General features: G+C 32.8%; 2 protein-coding genes across 3 annotated transcripts; one reads left to right on the forward strand and one right to left on the reverse strand.

Annotated features, from left to right (window-relative positions):
* Positions 1–181: 181 nt before the first annotated feature.
* Positions 182–19,261, reverse strand: LOC132735635 (C-signal-like). Of its 2 annotated transcripts, none has more exons than XM_060722611.1 (6): positions 19,113–19,261; positions 2,620–2,755; positions 2,012–2,063; positions 1,379–1,566; positions 819–962; positions 182–437 (listed from the first exon to the last, which is right to left on the reverse strand). In XM_060722611.1, exons 2-6 carry the CDS (start codon positions 2,752–2,754, stop codon positions 210–212), a joined length of 747 nt encoding a protein of 248 aa, XP_060578594.1. In that variant the 5' UTR covers position 2,755; positions 19,113–19,261; the 3' UTR covers positions 182–209. The 2 variants fall into 2 exon arrangements, with proteins under 2 accessions (XP_060578594.1, XP_060578595.1); XM_060722612.1 differs by lacking the exons at positions 182–437; positions 819–962; positions 1,379–1,566; positions 2,012–2,063; positions 2,620–2,755 and adding exons at positions 14,160–14,657; positions 15,077–15,220; positions 15,662–15,849; positions 16,529–16,580; positions 17,120–17,255 and having other exon boundaries at positions 19,113–19,247.
* Positions 9,394–12,749, forward strand: LOC132735633 (uncharacterized). Its single transcript, XM_060722609.1, has 6 exons — positions 9,394–9,481; positions 10,012–10,202; positions 10,551–10,714; positions 11,289–11,486; positions 11,854–12,294; positions 12,577–12,749. The coding sequence occupies exons 2-6, from the start codon at positions 10,012–10,014 to the stop codon at positions 12,747–12,749; spliced, it is 1,167 nt and encodes a 388-aa protein (XP_060578592.1). The 5' UTR covers positions 9,394–9,481.
* Positions 19,262–19,514: the final 253 nt, after the last annotated feature.

Genomic DNA, 19,514 nt, shown 5'->3' on the forward strand with positions numbered 1-19,514 from the left:
GATCGTACATATTCCAAGCATCATAAACAATTCCTCGTTTTCGAAAGTCCACAGAAATAGAAACAGGATTCGTATTACAATTGTCAAAGCATGTTTAATGTTAAAAATTAGAGTTTGATATTATTCCAACGTGTCATGACGATTAAATCACGCAAGCAAGCGTATTAAGTTATTCAAAAAAATGTCAGAAGTTAGGATTTGAAACTGTTTCACCATGCCATAACTCTTCCACTATAATGATATAGTTTTCCACCAGCTTCTTCAGTATCGATAGTCTCGATGACCTTCAGGAGGGCTTTAATACAATCTGACGCCTCGGTCGTAGCCTTTGGTCCACCCATATCTGTCTTTATCCAACCTGGATGTATCGCAGCAGCCAGGATGCCGTCCTTCTTCAAATCAATGCTTAGGTTTTTCGTGATCATGTTGAGGGCAGCCTGAATATATGTACATAATTACATGTACATTAAATGTTAGTACAAAGGTATATTTAGTATGCAAATAAATAAAATAACCGTGCAATACAATATACGAATGAAAGACCATTTAACATGACTGAACATTTAACATATTCAAGCATATATGGGACAATTTTAGATTATAAACGAACAACTCTGCCCTCATCCGCCTCCTCGAGTTATTTTCGAATATCTGTAGTCGTCAGTTTTACTTATATACAGTTGCGGTGAAAGAATATTGGATCCACTTGTGCAGACTGTTTCCATGCTACACAGAAATAAGCTATCTCTGCAACAATTTGCACGGAGATAATCTGGCTATATAAACATTTTAAATATCTATCATAAAGTTTTACCAACCTTAGAAGTTCTGTACGAGTAAGCTCCTCCTGTGTCATTTTCAGTTATAGATGCCACACCGGTACTTATATTAATAACACAAGCTTTCTCACTAGACACTGGTCCATCCTTACTAGCTGCCTTGCGTAGTAAAGGAAGAAATGCCTGAAATAAAGATGTAAATTGTTTAAGAAAGTAGACCTTCTTGTATGCATCTACCTTGCACGCAAGTTTATAAATGGCGTTCCAACATACTCAGACGAAGATCATTCATTCATCAAGAGTTTGTATAACTCGAAAATAGTCCGCAAGTTGTTGAGTTTTTATTTTCGGTTAAACTGAAATTTTAAAAAATAAATACATTGCATGCTATTGCTAAGCATTCTACTGAGGAATTTTTTACAAAAGCATATATTTATTTGGTCTCTATTTTAAGGTATTACATTTGACCATAGGTACTATATGTATCTAGAACCTTAATTGGTTCCCTGATTGTCGACATTTAGTAACATATATGTAAAATGTACGAAAAGAAGTACAACATTATTTTACTAATTAAAAAAGCGCTTAAGTTTACATACTTTGGTCAGCATCAATGGTCCTACGGCGTTAATTTTGAAAAGACTTATCATGTCCTCACTGGTTACTGTATCAAGGCTCGAGCGGTTTGCCACACCAGCGTTGTTTATCAAAAGATTCAAACCAGCGTCCCCAACAATATCTTCAACAGTTTTTGCAGCCGAAGTGAATGTCGTTTCATCGTTTAAGTCTGTAAAATGTACATGTAATTCGTGTATATTATATATAAATAATAAGCACTTAATTGTTGACGTTTTTATATGCATACATTATTTGAAATTATGTCAGTGAGTGATGTACCAAGTTTAATACATAAATTGTATCTAAAATCCCTCAATAATCGTAATTTTTTCACTTTTCAGCAAAACGTTTACGGCAAAACGTTGATGTGCGCAAGGTATTATCTTAAAATAGGGGACAATCATGGCTTCACGGAAGATAGGCGCTGAAATAATTTGTAACTTACAGCATATAATGCCACATAACTCGTGCATTGGCGGATTTTGCGTAGAAATTTTTGGGCTATTCATATCAATCTGATCTCCTCGGCTGTTATGCTACGCAAAATACCTCTTATCTGAAGGCAGTCGATATTGTACGATTGATATTGATATAACAAAAACATAATCATTTACCTATTTTTACGACTGTGATATTCTTGAACTTTGACTGTAAATCTTTCAGATCCTGAAATAAAACAGTATACATGTTTATCACAGATAAAGACTATACAATTACAATAGAGTTCCGCCTTACGACCACCCCGTTTTCACGACCAATTCGCTATTACGACCACTTTTTCAAAGAAAGCATGTTTTTTTCTTCTTATTACAATAGTCTTTCTTTTTTAAATAATCAGAAATTAAGACCACCCCGCTATTTAGACAATTTTCTCCAAAAAACAAGCGGTCTCATTAGTGGGGTTATACTGTATTTTGCTTTGTTTGTTGCATTTCATCTGATTTTAAAGCGATATCTATCCTACCTACTGACAACGTCCTTGAACAGGGCATGATTCTGTCCGGAAGTAAAAAAATCTGTATTTTTCTCATTACAGAAATTTAGGTATTAACTTTAAAACTTTAATTAAAGAAAAGAAATAAAATAAAACAACAAACAAACAAACACAATTATATACCAAATCAGTGAAAATTTGCCGACAGGTAGGTAAAAACAAAATATTTTGTGGCACCGTGAGACGAAACAAAATAAAGCATTGTGGCGTTATAAAATAGAATCCTACCTTAGCGGAGTCCGGGGATCTACAGGCTGCGAAAACATGTCGTTGACTCTGTGGTTGAAGCTGGGCATATTGTCGTACAAACTCTAACCCGACACCTCTGTTAGCTCCGGTGATTAGAACACTAGATGGCGCCATACTGGACAAGGAGAACATAAAATTATGTGATATGAATGATGATAATTCTGCAGATATCGTATATAACGATTTAATAATATTGTAAACACATATAACTGACCAGTCGTTGCATGTATGGTTTCAACTATTTATCAATATATGCATCACTAAAAGTTTAATCACCATTCGGAACATTTTCTTTCTCATTCTTCAAAACGCAAACATTATTACTCCCCCCACCCCCCAACCCCGTTATAAAATACAAACGGAAATTATAAAACAACCTCATAAGTAGTATAATACTTAAATATAAGCTATGCCGAAAAGCATCAGCGAACTTTATGCGCCGCCACGGGAGGTACGGGTTTTAGTCGTTCGTAGAGACGGCTGAACGGATAATAGCCCTACATAAAATCGTCTTGAACCAGTTAGCAATTACTAAGAAACTTAGAAAGAGGAAGCAAAAATTTTTAGAGAAAGTGATTTGATATTTAGTGATTTTATATAGCTAATTTTTCGAAAATTTGTAGATATCATAGGACACAAAACTTAATCTGGAAAGTACCAGGTTGGATATATTTGTTTCTTTGGTGTGATTACCACCGATTGTTTAAAAACTTTGTTTTCTTTATCTGTTTATATCGCCGGACTGTCACGAGTCAAAACGGGAATATGGCATTGGGTCGTATTCAGACTGGAATACGTGTGTGCTGTTTTAGGTCACAGTTTTATTCGTCGGCTGCATGAAGACTTTAAACAAAATTCATATCCGCAAACTACGATTTGGAAGAGTGTTCCGTGGTCCACTTTGGTATAGGTGGCTTTAGAGTATGTGATGGTGATGCAGTTACGTATTTCAGCTCAAAATTTGGGGATTTTCTGAGACAAGTTGAGCCAAACATCGTACTTCTTCAATTAGGAGGTAACGACGTCGATTCAGTAAAATCTTCTCTGGACATTGCCAATAGAATTGAAGAAATACAGCTCTAATTAGTCAGGAGTTAGCTGTAGAGAAAGTTGTAGTGTGCGAAATATTCACCCGTGCTCGACCAACGAAAGTTTACGTCAGATTTATTTGAACACAAACGCTTGCATTCAGTATCAATCCTGCAAACTCTTTTTGGATATGCATGATAAAGCAAGATTCTGGAAGCACAGAAGGCTGTTTTTACTCACAGACTCCCATATTCCGGAAAGATGGAATCCACCTTAACCCACAATGGACAGCGACGCTTTTACAGTCCTTGAGACATGCCATCATGTCAGCTGTTAGATCGGTAATCAAGGATCGGTCGTAGGGGAGTGAATTGTTAATTTTTATTTTTTTGGTATATTAGTATCATCAAAAACCTGTCTGTTGATAAGAAGGTGGAAGGGAATAAAGCCAGTATAAATAATATGATATCATAGAATAGAATATTATAGCTTGTAGAGTCACTATATTCATAATATTATTTATGTTATCATGAAGATAATAATACAGTATAGGTCTTTACAGAGACAATTAACTTAATTATTGTTGTCTGAGAGCCATTGGGCTATAGCAGAAATTTTTATATAAATTTTTATAAGCCATAAATAGTCTTTAGCAATTAAAAAAAAAAAAAAAAAACAACAAAAACTCCAAAGTGAAATATAAACAAGACAATGATCACAAATCACTTAATGTCTACCATTATAATGTTCAATTGTTTGGAACAACTTTCTGTGCATATCACATTAAGCACAGATCTTTAACTTTATCAAATTATTTTTTGTTTGTTTTCTTTGAGCCATTGTGCTTAGCACAGCTTTATTTTCTGTGAGCCCACTTTAGCATTAACACAGGTTTTTATATTTCTGCGAGTCCTTAGGACTTTTAGCGCAGGCTTAAATAACATGTTTTCCGTGAGACACATTGAGCTTTTAGCAACAGGTGTGTATATTTCTGCGAGTCCTTAGGGCTTTTAGCGCAGGCTTAAACAACCATGTTTTTTTCTGTGAGCTATTTGAGCTTTTAGCACAGGTTCTTATATTTTCTGCGAGTCCTTAGGGCTTTAGCGCAAGGCTTAAATAACTTGTTTTTTTCTGTGTGCCATTGGGCTTTAGCACAGGTTTTTATTTTTCTGCGAGTCTTGAGGGCTTAAGCGCAGGTTGTTTTTTTTCCCTGTGAGCTTTTGAGCTTTAGCACAGGTTTTTATTTTTCTGCGAGTCATTGAGGGCTTTAGCGCAGGTTTTTATTTTTCTGTGAGCTTTGAGCTTTAGCACAGGTTTTTATTTTTCTGCGAGTCATTGAGAGGGCTTTAGCGCAGGTTTTTATTTTACTGTGAGCTTTGAGCTTTAGCACAGGTTTTTATTTTTCTGCGAGTCATTTGAGGGCTTTAGCGCAGGTTTTTATTTTTCTGTGAGCTTTTGAGCTTTAGCACAGGTTTTTTATTTTTCTGCGAGTCATTGAGGGCTTTAGCGCAGGTTTTTATTTTACTGTGAGCTTTTGAGCTTTAGCACAGGTTTTTTATTTTTCTGCGAGTCATTGAGGGCTTTAGCGCAGGTTTTTATTTTTCTGTGAGCTTTTGAGCTTTAGCACAGGTTTTTTATAATTTCTTGCGAGTCCTTGGGCTTTAGCGCAGGTTTTTTATTTTTCTGTTGAGCTTTTTGAGCTTTAGCACAGGTTTTATTTTTCTGTGAGCTTTTGAGCTTTAGCACAGGTTTGTTTTTCTGTAAGCTTTTGAGTTTTAGGCCACAAGTTTTTATAATTTTGCGAGTCCTTAGGGCTTTAGCGCAGGCTTTAATAAATTGTTTTTTGGGGCAATTAGTCTTTAACATCATTTAAAAAAAAAAAAAAAAAAAAAAAAGTTATTTAATGACTGGACCGCCATAAATTTATGTTTTACTTACTTAATGTGTGAATATATCTTTTTAATAGCATAAGCACTTAGGTTATGAAAGAGGAAGATAGAGAAATTGTCTTGTCTGGCAGTAATTTGTCATGGTCATTAATGCCAGATGCAAGATGCCTTGGAAGTTAAGTTTAGGGTCATAAAACTTTGTTCATGCTTAATTCAGTACCCCTGCAGAGATATTGGTATCATCAAACAGCCCCGGATAATTAGTAACATTGCAACTGTGAATTCTTTGATGTAGGCATTGATTATACATATTCTCATCCCTAAGATGTCCATGCTTTATTGTATTGCTAGCTAATTACTTTTCAGTATGTTTTAGCAAATGGAAGTAGAATGATCATAACAATAAAAGATAAAAATAAATAATAATGATAATAAATATTTAAATACAAAAGAAAATAAATAAAATATGAATACATATTAAACAAGTGAAACAAAGTATTAAAACTTAATACATATCTATATATGTATATATTTTGTTATATAAGTAAATAATAAAAAAAAATAAAATAATAGTATATATATATAATAATATATAATATAGATAAAAAAATACACACATATATATATATATATAAGAATCATAAAATGTTATTAATTAATAAATAGCCAGATTTTAATGAGTGGTATCTCTTATATGGCAACATGTAAATTAAAATGATTAAAAACATAAGCATATATTAATTACGAATTAAATAAATTATGGATTTATTCTTATTAAGAATTTTAAGTGTTACTATTTTTAATTTAAATATTTGCGGCAAAGGCCATGGCCTTCAGTGTCATGTACCAGATTATATTAATCTGCACTATTATAATAGTAGTCAGTTCCTAATGAATTGATATTTAATGTTTCAGCGGCAAAGGCCATGCCTCATGTCATTGTACCAGATTATTATATTTAATCTGGTACTATTATAATTAGTAGTCAGTGTTTTTGATTTTGTTATGAATAACAAAACCTTAAATAAATAAAATATGGCAAGTTTTATTATAATTATTATTATTTTATTTTCGTTATCGACTGACCGTTATACTTCAATACAATTATCTACGACATACATATCCGCTATGTTAAAACAACAGTTAAGGAATAATACCTTTGAAAATGATATTTGTTTTTTGTTTGAAAAACAACTTGTACTTTGTTCTCTCTCATTTCTTTTACAGGAGAGCCTTGAAGAGAATCTACAAACTTTCTTACAGCTACTAGTAAATACAAAATTACGGAAAGTACCAGTGTACGAGATTATACCACAAAAACTTAAAGAAGGACATCCACATAACAGGGAATTAATTAGTTTGTTATAAAGGAAATAAAACCTAAACATGACCACAAACAATTCTGACGGATGGGAAACACTTAGATGACTGTTCTTACATTCCAGCATTTGGAAAAAAAAAAAAAAAAAAAAAAAAAAACAAAAAACAAAAAAAAAAAAAAAAAAAAAAAAAAAAACGATTTCTTCAAAAATAAACTTGATGCAAAAAACAAACCGACTCCAAAGATTTCAATTTTTTAACATTTCTTGAGTGTGAACCATTTCATAAATCTTTCATATTAAGTACATGATAAAATACATGAGGCACCTTGAGGAGTTTGACAATTTTTACATATCATGTATACAATATCATTGGTGTGACTTTTCTGGATTACAAACTTTAAAGACTGAACTGATCTGTGATATTTTGTGAACTTTACCCACTGCTACCATATTGGGGTGTATTGGTAATAGGTAGACAATTCATTTAGACATTAATTTTAAAGTCGAAAAGAGTATTAATGAACACACTTTTTTTATACTGACATAACTCATATTTTATAGTGACTGATTGTCATAATACATAATAACAATTTAGTTAAATTTTTCAACAAATGATTTTTTTTTTTTTTTGTAATATTAAATTATATTGTTGGAAGTTCTCGTTGCAATAATCGGCTTACAAGTTACATGCAGTTGATAATTTAAATCATAATTTAGCATATACCATTGCCTGCTCTGCTAATGAGAAATGATAATCATTACAAATATTAACATACCACTGCTGGATAGTACTGATTTTGACACATGAATGTTAGTTGATGGGGTAATCAATATCCTGTAGTGTAGTCGTAGTTTTAAGTATCCTGTGTTAATTAATACCAACATGTAAACAAATTCGTATTCTTACGAAACCCTCACATTTCTTACTAATTATAGTTAGAACTCGATTAATTATTATTTCCTACATGTGTATTTTTCTTATATTGTATTAATTTGCATAATATTTGATGTATTTGTACTATTCTTTGCACATGTTTAAGTATTGTTGGTTAAAACAATAAACAGAGGCCATACCTTATAGTATGGTATGGCCATTAAACACAATTTGATAGTTTGTTATTCCTCGCGTGGCGGTTCATAAAAGTGCATACCATCTTTTCGCCTCGCCATTGTGACGGAAAACTAGATGGCATAAATACTATACTATACTGCAGTATAGTTAACTACAAAAATCGACGATCGGTTTGTTAAAACAAATTTTATTTATGTATTTTTTTATTTTACTTAGGATTTGCGTATTTTTACCTCCATCAATAATTCATTCTTTATTTTTTACCAACAATATTCACACACAAAAATTATAGATAAATAAAATAAGATAAAATAAAATAAACAAGACGTATCTTTAAAAAAGATACTCGGCCGAAGTAAAACTGGTTAACATGCAAAATTACGTTATTTTTAAGTTTTCAATACAAAAAGAAATGTTAGCAATGCTTGCATAATAATGACATAATAATCATTTCTTGTAGCTAGGAAAAATATCCGTTTTGTGAATATTGAAATTAAATGATAATATTGATACTGATGATTTTTCAAAGTAGGACAACTTCTATTTAAGGTGTCCCTTTTACTTGTTTTACGTTTGACTTTATAAATTTTGTAATCATTTATAAATTAATCTAAAAGTTAAAGAACTATCCTCATTCCTGTACATTTTATTTTAGAACTATCCTTTACATTTTATTTTATAGTGGCAAAACTATCCCTTACATTTTATCTTAGAACTATCCTTTACATTTTATTTCAGAATGGTTAGAACTGTCCTTTACATCTTATTTTAGAATGATCAAAGAGACTCACCGCGACTTCAGTTTGTTATTTTAAAATGAACAATGAAAATTCTTCTCATATTCAGTCCTTCCGTGTTAATTTTACATGAAGTCAAACCGATAACAGACGGACTTCGTCCGAAAAAAATACAATAAATTTGCTTATAAGATGCCATCAGTATCGGACCAAGCCAACATTAAGCCGTCCGGTTAGCTCAATAGGTAGAGCGTTGGACTGTGAATCGGGTGACCCGGGTTCGATTTCCAGACGGCGCAGGTCACTTTCGTTGTGATTGATAATGAAATCCTTTCTACGGTCATTCGCACTGTACCTCTGCTCTGGCCTGTACAGAAGTTTCAGTTCCTTGCGAAAGTGAAGGCAACTAGTACTGGTAAACTGCTTGACAGCCTGCCCAGGAACTTTCAACAGTTTTCTGGACTTATACTCGTATTACGTGATAAAATTTCTTTGTCATTTCAAATAAACTTATATTTAACTTTTAGAAATGATATAAATCTCGTCACAGGCTTTCCTATAATCATGCTCATGTGCCCTTCGCTTTTTCATTTGGTTTCCCCCCTGTTAAAATTCAGCAGGTCTAATATAAAATGGCGTCTCGAGAATACGTTGTTTCCATATTTTAATCATTAACGTTACGTTGTTTCCATATGATTAACGTTATTCAAAGTTAACATAGCGTGAGCTATACAGACGAGTTTTCTTTCAGTCAACATATTTAAATGTTTTAGAAGACTTTCATGCTTAAAGGTAAGGATAATGTAATATTTTGTAAATATATATGTGTTTACATTATATAAAAAATATTTTAAATTACAAGAATTTACATTATTTTGCAGTTCAATTGGCTAAAATAACAAACAACCATAACTTATTGTGTCAGCCAATGACGTTAGATATTAATTCAAATGAAATTATTACATGTATAAAACCAAAATACGTGTAAATACTATATATGTATAAAATAACCGGAAAAAATTGGACTCAGTTTGTTGCATTCATATATTAATATTTGTTTGATTTGAATGACATAACCCTGAACTGAACATTTCCAAATTTCTAACGGTCGTGTAAACATCAGTCAGTTCCAATCCAGACCACGGAACTATCTAGTAGCAGTTAAACCGGTTTTGCTTAAATCAATAAGTTTATTTGCTTTGTAAAGTTACCATATACCTTTCATACTACAATGATTTAGGAAAGTTTATAGTTAAATGACAACAATATAATGTTTATTGATAGTCAGCAACATCTTGACTTTGTATATTATATATTCACAGATGACATCAACAAGAAATGATAAGGTGAAAGTACAACTCCGGGTGTTCAAGTCTCTAGAATGTTATCCGGGAGGGGCAAATGACTACTTTGTAGCCGTGGTCGGTCCGGGCATTCAACTTGGCAATGATAACCCCGAAATTGCTCCAAGATGCAAACCTATTGGGCGTAACGTTTGGGAGAAGGACTTGTGGTAGGTTTTATAACAAATATGTCTAAACGCCAAAAAAAAAGTTATTTATTTTGCTAACCGTCACAAATCGCAGAACAGCTCTTCGTTTCATTCAAAATAACAGTATTTTCCTTTACAACACATCTGGGTAGTCATTCGAGATTTTTCTAGATACCAAATGGTTTCTAAAAAATTTATAATATCCAAATTATTGAAAGATTGTTCAATAATACCTCATTGTAATAAAACTAGTCATCAGAACCGTGGCTCCCTGGGTTGCTTAAACAAAGCATCTTCATTTAACATTTAGCTCCAGATAATAACCTGTCAAAAAAACTTTCAAAACCATTGTCATGTTTTATATTTAAGGCTTCCCAAGGACAGTTTCGTGAATTACAAGTTTTTAGTTGTTAGATCATGTACAGGAAAGGTGGTTGATATTGAATCGACAACGCCTCATACGATATATATTGGTCAGCATCCAATAATGGTGGAACATACATACAACAAAACAGCATTTGCTGGAAAAGAAGGTACAGTTTTACCTCTCTTTCGATGATCGAATTAAACATACCATTTTTAATTCATTTATCATTTTAAATATATGCATTATATCAAACATATCAATCCCTTCTTTGATATTAAAAGTTGTGTCCATGATCTGTTAATATTTTTTTTTCTGTGACAGTTAGTAGCTTCAGCTATAATTCATTTCATTATAAGAAATTATTCGGATATGTTCAATTAAAACTGTGTAGCAAATGGGAATTTTTCTTAAATAACTACAAGTTAAATTAAATTTAAAGTTTTTTCTCGTATTTCGTGAAATATGGAATATATTTTCACTTATCATGATGAAACTAAATTATAAATGTTGTTTTTCACTCCTGTTCCGACTCGTGGATGTAAATGGAATTATATCATGTTGGGTAAAAATATATTCCATATATGTATTTCACTCTAGCAGTAAACAACAACATTCTGATAATTTGTTCATAAAATTTTCAAATAATCTATATAATGATATTATTATAATTATTTTACTTAATTACACACAATCAATTTTATGATAATAGGTTTTCACATTAGTATGATAAATCATTGCAGCAAACCCTGAACATAATTGCCCAGCGCCATCTGTAGGACGGAAGGAAACATTTCACGTGCCAAGTCTCAATATTCCACGTGCAGATAAAGTAGGCTTTGTTGTGCCAAAAATCAAAAACCCTTCAAAATACGTGCCACCACGAAACATTGGGCTGATACATTGTAAAAGAATGGAACCTGCCACAGTTCACACAGACGGTATGTTGCCTTTATTTTTATTCATATATTAACAACTACAGAGGTATCTTAGTGATAAGAGCGTGGGTAATAAAGGGATTCCACATTGAAATACATTGTATATAGTTGATATTATACAAGACAATCTAAAGTTGTGACAATTCTTTCAAGATATTTAGAGATATAGAGAACTTTTATTTGGAAAATGAAGTGCATATTGGTAATAAAGGCTTAGTAATTGTCTTTAATTTCTTTAAAGGACTTTAAATCTACTCTATAAAGCACTACAAATTAAATCGGAATTAAATTTTTATCCCACTTGTTGATATATTGAATTACCTAAGTGATTGTTCTTAGTTTGACATTTAAATCGATAACAATTTTTCAGATATTATCAAAACTGGAGCAGACGTCAGCCCGGATATCCCACCACATGTAACAAAAAGCAACACTCACACTCCTTGTGCTGCACAGAAGACCAACAAATCTCCAGGTGCTACAAAGTACATAAGCAATGATAACTTTGCTGTTAAGATAACAAATTCCGTTCATAGTGGCCAAGAGAACGACACCATCCCTCCAGTATTAACAGAAAATAACAACGCACTACGTGCTACCGTCCCAAGTGTTGCAGTGATCAATGATAATATTTCAAGCTCAAATGAAAACAACAACCTCAAATGTGCTACAAAGGACAAGGACGACGTTGCATGTGCTACAAAGGACAAGGACGACGTTGCAGGTGCTACAAAGGACAAGGATGACGTTGCAGGTGCTACAAAGGACAGCGGCAACTCTACACGCGTAACAGAGAACAACGATATTTCAGGTACTATTTTAATGTCTTGGTCATAAAGCCAAAGTTTTCTATTCTTTATTTCGTTACTCTTTAAAAATTAGCTCCCTACAGGGAGGAGCCAAATTTCATATTGTAAAAACAAAACGCATGCCTTATATGATATTGATTTTCTGTTGAATTTCTTTACGTACCTTTCTAAGCAAAATGCTTGTTACTAAACTTTTTAATTGAATTCATTTTTTGTTTATTATACTGAACATAATTTACACTACGTTCAATATTGATATGTAAGCAATGTCACATATATTTCAGGAAATGAAATCATTCGCGAGAAAGATTCCACAGGGCAAATGGATGACGACATTACAAAGAAGCTCGATAACAACGCCTGTCTCTTCAGATTTGGAAAGAAAACCCTGGGACTTGCTGTATCTGGAATCTCTTTGATTTCTGCCCTTGGATATTTTTCTTTTTTCAGCAGATAAATTTTGTAAACCTTAGATAAATGAGAATTATTTGTCAATAGATTTCATATAATCTAACTTTAAGCCTTGGTTTAATTGTGATCCCTTCAAATTATGGAAAAAAAGACAAAAAGTATCACAAACACACACAAATGTATAAGTAGATATCCCTTCTAGAGATTATTAAGTCTTACTGCGCTAAATTTCACAAATGCACAGCCGTTTATATCGTTTTTACAGAGTTTCAAAAGCAGCATGAATATGCGATAAGTATATTTTAATAAATACTGACATTGTAAATATAATAGAATCACAGAAAAGATTTGTATTCTTTTGTGAGGAATCTGTCAGGGTTTTTTTTCTCATGTGTCCATATATGGTGTTTTACAGTGTTTATTGTGACTTCCAAATTCTTAAGTTTAAACGATTTTCATGTTCTGCTTAAACCGCTTCTAGCGGGAGTGGACAGAGCTTGCAAAATACAGTACTACAACCGTCCATCAATATGTACAAGACTTACCTAAATAAACAAGTCGAAAAATATTAAAATAACAATTTGAAAGAACGCTCCTGTGTTTCATAGAATATTGCGTATATATATGTACTCAGATTTCGAAGCTAGCCCAAATCGAGGTAATGGGAAGTTATATAAGTGATGTGGCCCTCAAAATGGCGAGGTAATGGGAAGTAATGAAAGTTATGTGTCCCCCAAAATTGCGAGGTAATGGGAAGTAATGTAAGTTATGTGGCCCTCAAAATGGCGAGGTAATGGGAAGTTATGTAAGTTATGTGGCCCTCAATATGGCGATTTAATGGGAAGTAATGTAAGTTATTTGGCCCTCAATATGGCGAGGTAATGGGAAGTAATGTAAGTTATATGGCCCTCAATATGGCGATTTAATGGGAAGTAATGTAAGTTATGTGACCCTCAATATGGCGATGTAATATGAAGCAATGTAAGTTATTTGGCTCTCAAAATGGCCAGATAATGGAAAGTTATGTAAGTTATGTGAACCTTGAAATGGCGAGGTAATGGGAAGCAATGTAAGTTATGTGAACCTTGAAAATGGCGAGGTAATGGTATGTCTTGAAGTTAGGGACACTCGAAATGTCAAGGTAATGGAAAGTAATGTAAATTGTAATATGACAAACACCTTCATGCATATACGGTATGCTGATCATTATTTCGATAATATGCTATAATAGAAGTCGGTTTGAATATTTATTCAGGTTTGTAATTGTTGTAATGTTATCTTGTAGTGTTATCATTTTTGTTGATGTTTTATTATTAATATAGAACATCTTACTGATGACTCTATTTTATGATGAATGCTAAATTAGAATCAGCAACATAGAATGATAGGATGCAAGTGAAAAGACATGATATTTCATCATTTTCATCCTTCTTTTATTTGTCATTTGATCTCTCTCTTTTCATTTTCAAATTATTTATTATGAACTTTTAACTTGGTCCAGCAATGATCGTACTTTCAAATGCTGAATATTCCAAGCATCTTAAACCACTCTACGTTTTAGAAAGTCCACAGAAATAGAAACATGATTTCGTATTACAATTGTCAAAGCATGTTAAATGTTGAAATTAGAGTTTGTTATTATTTCAACAAGTCATCACGATTAAATCACCCAAGCAAGCGTATTAAGTTATTCAAAAAATGTCAGAAGTCTGGATTTGAAACTGTTTCACCATGCCATAACTCTTCCACTATAATGATATAGTTTTCCACCAGCTTCTTCAGTATTGATAGACTCGATGACCTTCAGGAGGGCTTTAATACAATCTGACGCCTCGGTCGTAGCCTTTGGTCCACCCATATCTGTCTTTATCCAACCTGGATGTATCGCAGCAGCCAGGATGCCGTCCTTCTTCAAATCAATGCTTAGGTTTTTCGTGATCATGTTGAGGGCAGCCTGAATATATGTACATAATGACATGTGCATTAAATGTTAGTTCAAAGGTATATTTAGTATACAAATAAATAAAATAATCGTGCAATACAATATACAAATGAAAGACCATTTTACATGACATATTCAAACTTAAAAACGCACGAATATCTAACATATTCAAGTATATATGGAACAATTTTAGATTATAAACGAACATGGTGTAACAGGAAGTATGCCTTCATCCCCCTCCTCGAGTTATTTACGAATATCTGTAGTCGTCAGTTTTACTTACAGTTGTTGTGAAAAAAGATTGGATCTACTATAGTTGTGCTGGCTGTTTCCACGGTACACAGATAGAGGAAAGCTATCTCTGCAACAATTTGAGCAGAGATTATCTGGCCCTATAAGCATTTTAATATCTATCATAAAGTTTAACCAACCTTAGAAGTTCTGTACGAGTAAGCTCCTCCTGTGTCATTTTCAGTTATAGATGCCACCACGGTACTTATATTAATAACACACGCCTTATCACTAGACACTGGTCCGTCCTTACTCGCAGCTTTTCGTAGTAAATGAAGAAATGCCTGAAATAAAGATGTAATTGTTTAACAACAAGTAGTCCTTCATGTATGTAACAACCTTGTACCGTGCACTGCGCCTGTGTATGAATGGCGTTCCAACATACACAGATGGAATCTGCGCAGTCTGATCAGGATCCATACTGTTCGCTATCAGATTCTCTACTTGTAATAGAGTTGGTAAGCTAACAGCATGGATCTTGATCAGACTGCGCGGATGCGCACGCTGGTCTGGATCCATGCTGGTCGCAAACGCACTATGATGGTTTTGTCGTGACGCGGCTCATATTTATTTGGTCTCTATTTTAAGAATTTACATTTGACCATAGGTACTAGGTATCTAGAACCTTAGTTCCCTGACCGTCGACATTTAGTAACATAATGTTATATATACGAAAAGTAGTACAACCTTATTTTACTAATTAAAAATCGCTTAAATCTACATACTTTTGTCAGCAGCAATGGTCCCACGGCGTTAATTTTAAAAAGACTAGTCATATCGTCACTGGTTACTGTATCAAGGCTCGAGCGATTTGCAACACCAGCGTTGTTTATCAAAAGATTCAAACCAGCGTCTCCAACGATATCTTCAACAGTTTTTGCAGCAGAAATGAATGTCGTTTCATCGTTTAAATCTGTAAAATGTACATGTAATTCGTGTATATTATTTATAAATTATAAGCACTTTATTGCTGATGTTTTTATATGCATACATTATTTGAAATCATGTTAGAGAGTGATATACCAAGTTTATCAAATTTAATACATAAATTGTATAAAGATATCCTCGATGTGCGCCAGGTATTACCATGGCTTCGTGTGAGACAGGCGCTCAGATAATTTGTCAACTACAGCATATCATGATAAGCTTGAATACTACCATTTTGATTGTTATTCCCCTTAAAAATCATGAAGTCATTCAATTTGCTATGTCGTGTGCAATAACAGAGACGATATATACCTCTGTTTGATTTGGAAGTAAAAGCCATGGTCCGGTAAAACGTATTGCGACTGATTTTTATAAATCTTCAAAGTTCACAAAGCCAACTTTGAAAAAAATGTTTAGTAAATAAATGCATTTTTTGTACATAATGACACTATTCCTTATAGGAAGTATGGCCTGCAAAACACACAGTAAAAGACCGATGAGTATTGTTTAAATAGGAGAAATATATTGGCGGATTTTGCATAGAAATTATTTTTTGGCCATTTATATCCAATCTGATCTCAGTTTTTATGCTACGCAAAAATACTCATATCTGAAGTAAACGACGGCAAGCAGATGTCTAATATAACAAAAACATAATCATATACCTATTTTTACAATGGTGATATTCTTAAACTTGGACTGTAAATCTTTCAGATCCTGAAATAAAACAGTATACATGTTTATTTACAAATACAGTAGAGTTCCGCCTTACGACCACCCCGTTTTCACGACCAATTCGCTATTACGAACACTTTTTCAAAGAAAGCATGTTTTTCTTCTTATTACAATAGTCTTTCTTTTTTAAATAATCCGAAATTAAGACCATCCTAATATTAAGACAATTTTCTCCAGAAAAGCAAGCGGTCTCACTAGTGGGATTGTACTGTATTATGCTTTGTTTGTTGCATTTCATCTGATTTTAAAGCGATATCTATCCTATCTACTGACAACGTCCTTGAACAAGGCATGATTCTGTTCGGAAGTAAATATCTGTATTTTTCTCATTGCAGAAATTTAGGTATTAGCTTTAAAACTTTAATTAAAGAAAACAAATAAAATAAAACAACAAACAAACAAATACAATTATATACCAAATCTGTGAAAATTTGCAGACAGGTAGGTAAAAACAAAATAGTTTGTGACACCGAGAGACGAAACAAAATAAAGCATCGTGGCGTTATAGAATAGAATCCTACCTTAGCGGAGTCTGGGGATCTACAAGCTGCGAAAACATGTCGTGGACTCTGTGGTTGAAGCTGAGCATATTGTCGTACAAACTCTATCCCGACACCTCTGTTAGCTCCGGTGATTAGAACACTTGATGGCGCCATACTAGACAAGAAGAACATAAATAAGCCGCGTCACGACAAAACCAATGTTATGCGTTTGCGACCAGTATGGATCCAGACCAGCCTGCGCATCCGCGCAGTCTGATCAGGATCCATGCTGTTCGCTTACAAACCCTATTACAAAAAAAGGAAACTGATAGCGAACAGCATGGATCCTGATCAGACTGCGCGGATGCGCAGGCTGGTCTGGATCCATGCTGGTCGTAAACGCATAACGTTGGTTTTGTCGTGACGCGGCTCAAGTTATGTGAAATGTATGATGATAGTTCTACAGATATCGTATAAAACGATTTAATAATATTGTATAACACATATAACTGACCAGTCGTTGCATGTATGTTTTCAACTATTTATCAATATACGCATTATTAAAAGTTTAATCACCATTCGGAACATTTTTTTCTCATTTTTCAAAATGCAAACATTATTACTCACCCGCCCCCTATTATAAACGGAAAGTATAAAACAACCCCATAAGTAGTATAATACTTAAAAGTGCATACCATCTTTTCGCATCGCCATCGTGACGGAAATCTAGATATACTGTCTACTTTGTTAACTACAAAAATCGACGATCGATTTGTTAAAACAATTTTTATTTATTGATCATTTTTTGCTTAGGATTTGCGTATTTTTACCTCTATCAATAATTCATTCTTTATTTTTTTTACCAACAATATTCACACACAAACATTGTAGATAAATAAAATAAGATAAAATAAAATAAACAAGACGTATCTTTAAAAAAGATACTCGGCCGTAAAAAAATTGGTTAACATGCAAAATTACGTTATTTCTAAGTTTTCAATACAAAAAGAAATGTTAGCAATGCTTGCATTACAATGACATCATAATAATTTCATGTAGCTAGAAAAATACCCATTTTGTAAACATTGAAATTAAATTTCAAAGTAGGACAAATTCTATTTAAGGTGTCCCTTTTACTTGTTTTACGTTTGACTTTATAAATTTTGTAATCATTTACAAATTAAACTAGAAGTTAAAGAACAATACTCAATTCTGTACATTTTATTTTAGAACTATCCTTTACATTTTATTTTATAGTTGCAAAACTATCCCTTACATTTTATTTTAGAACTATCCTTTACATTTTATTTTATAGTTGCAAAACTATCCCTTACATTTTATTTTAGAACTATCCTTTACATTTTATTTCAAAATGGTTAAAACTGTCCTTTACATTTTATTTTAGAATGATCAAACAGATTCAACGATTTCAGTTTGTACTTTTAAAATGAACAATGACAATTCTTCTCATATTCAATCCTTCCGTGTTAATTTTACATGAAGTCAAACTGATAACAGACGGACTTTGTCCGAAAAAAAAATGCTTATAAAATACCACCAGTATCGGACCAAGCCAACAGTCTTATCAGAATCTCCAGGCACCGTTTTTGTACCAGCACTAAATGCATGCTTATTTCAACAATTCAGCAAGCTATACTATGATCAACATTACGTAAAATATTTTAATCACCGAAATTTAGTGAAAAATATGTAGAGTTTAAAACATAACATTTCTACTTTGTGTGAAGTCAAAACATGTTTATTTTATATTTACAAAGCAACTGTGTAGTAATTATCATTATTTTCTAATATCAAATTTTAGCATAGTATATCTTAAATAGCTTATATAAACGAAGATTTAAATTGACGCTGGGGCATAGCATAACATATGGTATGTCTTCGGTCCACCTAATGAATCTTAAAATAAATTACATGTAAAATACTTATGATATGCTAAATTCTTTACATACCGTGAAATATACTCATAATGGCCAGTATTTATTATACATGTATACTGGTATTTACATCTTACCTCGCAATTAAATAAATCCTCTTAAACCAACACTTGCAACTTTTATTACTATAGTACTTTATAGTGGGTTTTCCGTTGAACTTATAATAAATAAGTCGCGCTATTTCTTGTTCTACATTGTAGTCGGTTGTATAATTAAATAGCTGGAGCGAAACATGACAAACATGCCGTCCTTTTTGTTTGCAAATGGTTTATAAATTTCTGTTTATTTAGGCAAAATTTGAACGATAATCCACAATTAACTGTTAAACGCTTATACAAAATTCCGGTTTACGTTGAAAAGATTTTTTGCTAGCACAATTTATAGAACAGAACAGATTTAAAGCTGCATGCCACCAGATGAGCCAAAATGTTTTAAGAAAATCAACTAAGAGAAGTACAAATATTTACTATTCAAGTAAA

This window comes from Ruditapes philippinarum, unplaced genomic scaffold (genome assembly GCF_026571515.1).
Source record: "Ruditapes philippinarum isolate M1 unplaced genomic scaffold, ASM2657151v2 ctg5157_1_1_1_1, whole genome shotgun sequence".
NCBI classification, from domain to species: Eukaryota; Metazoa; Mollusca; class Bivalvia; order Venerida; family Veneridae; genus Ruditapes; species Ruditapes philippinarum.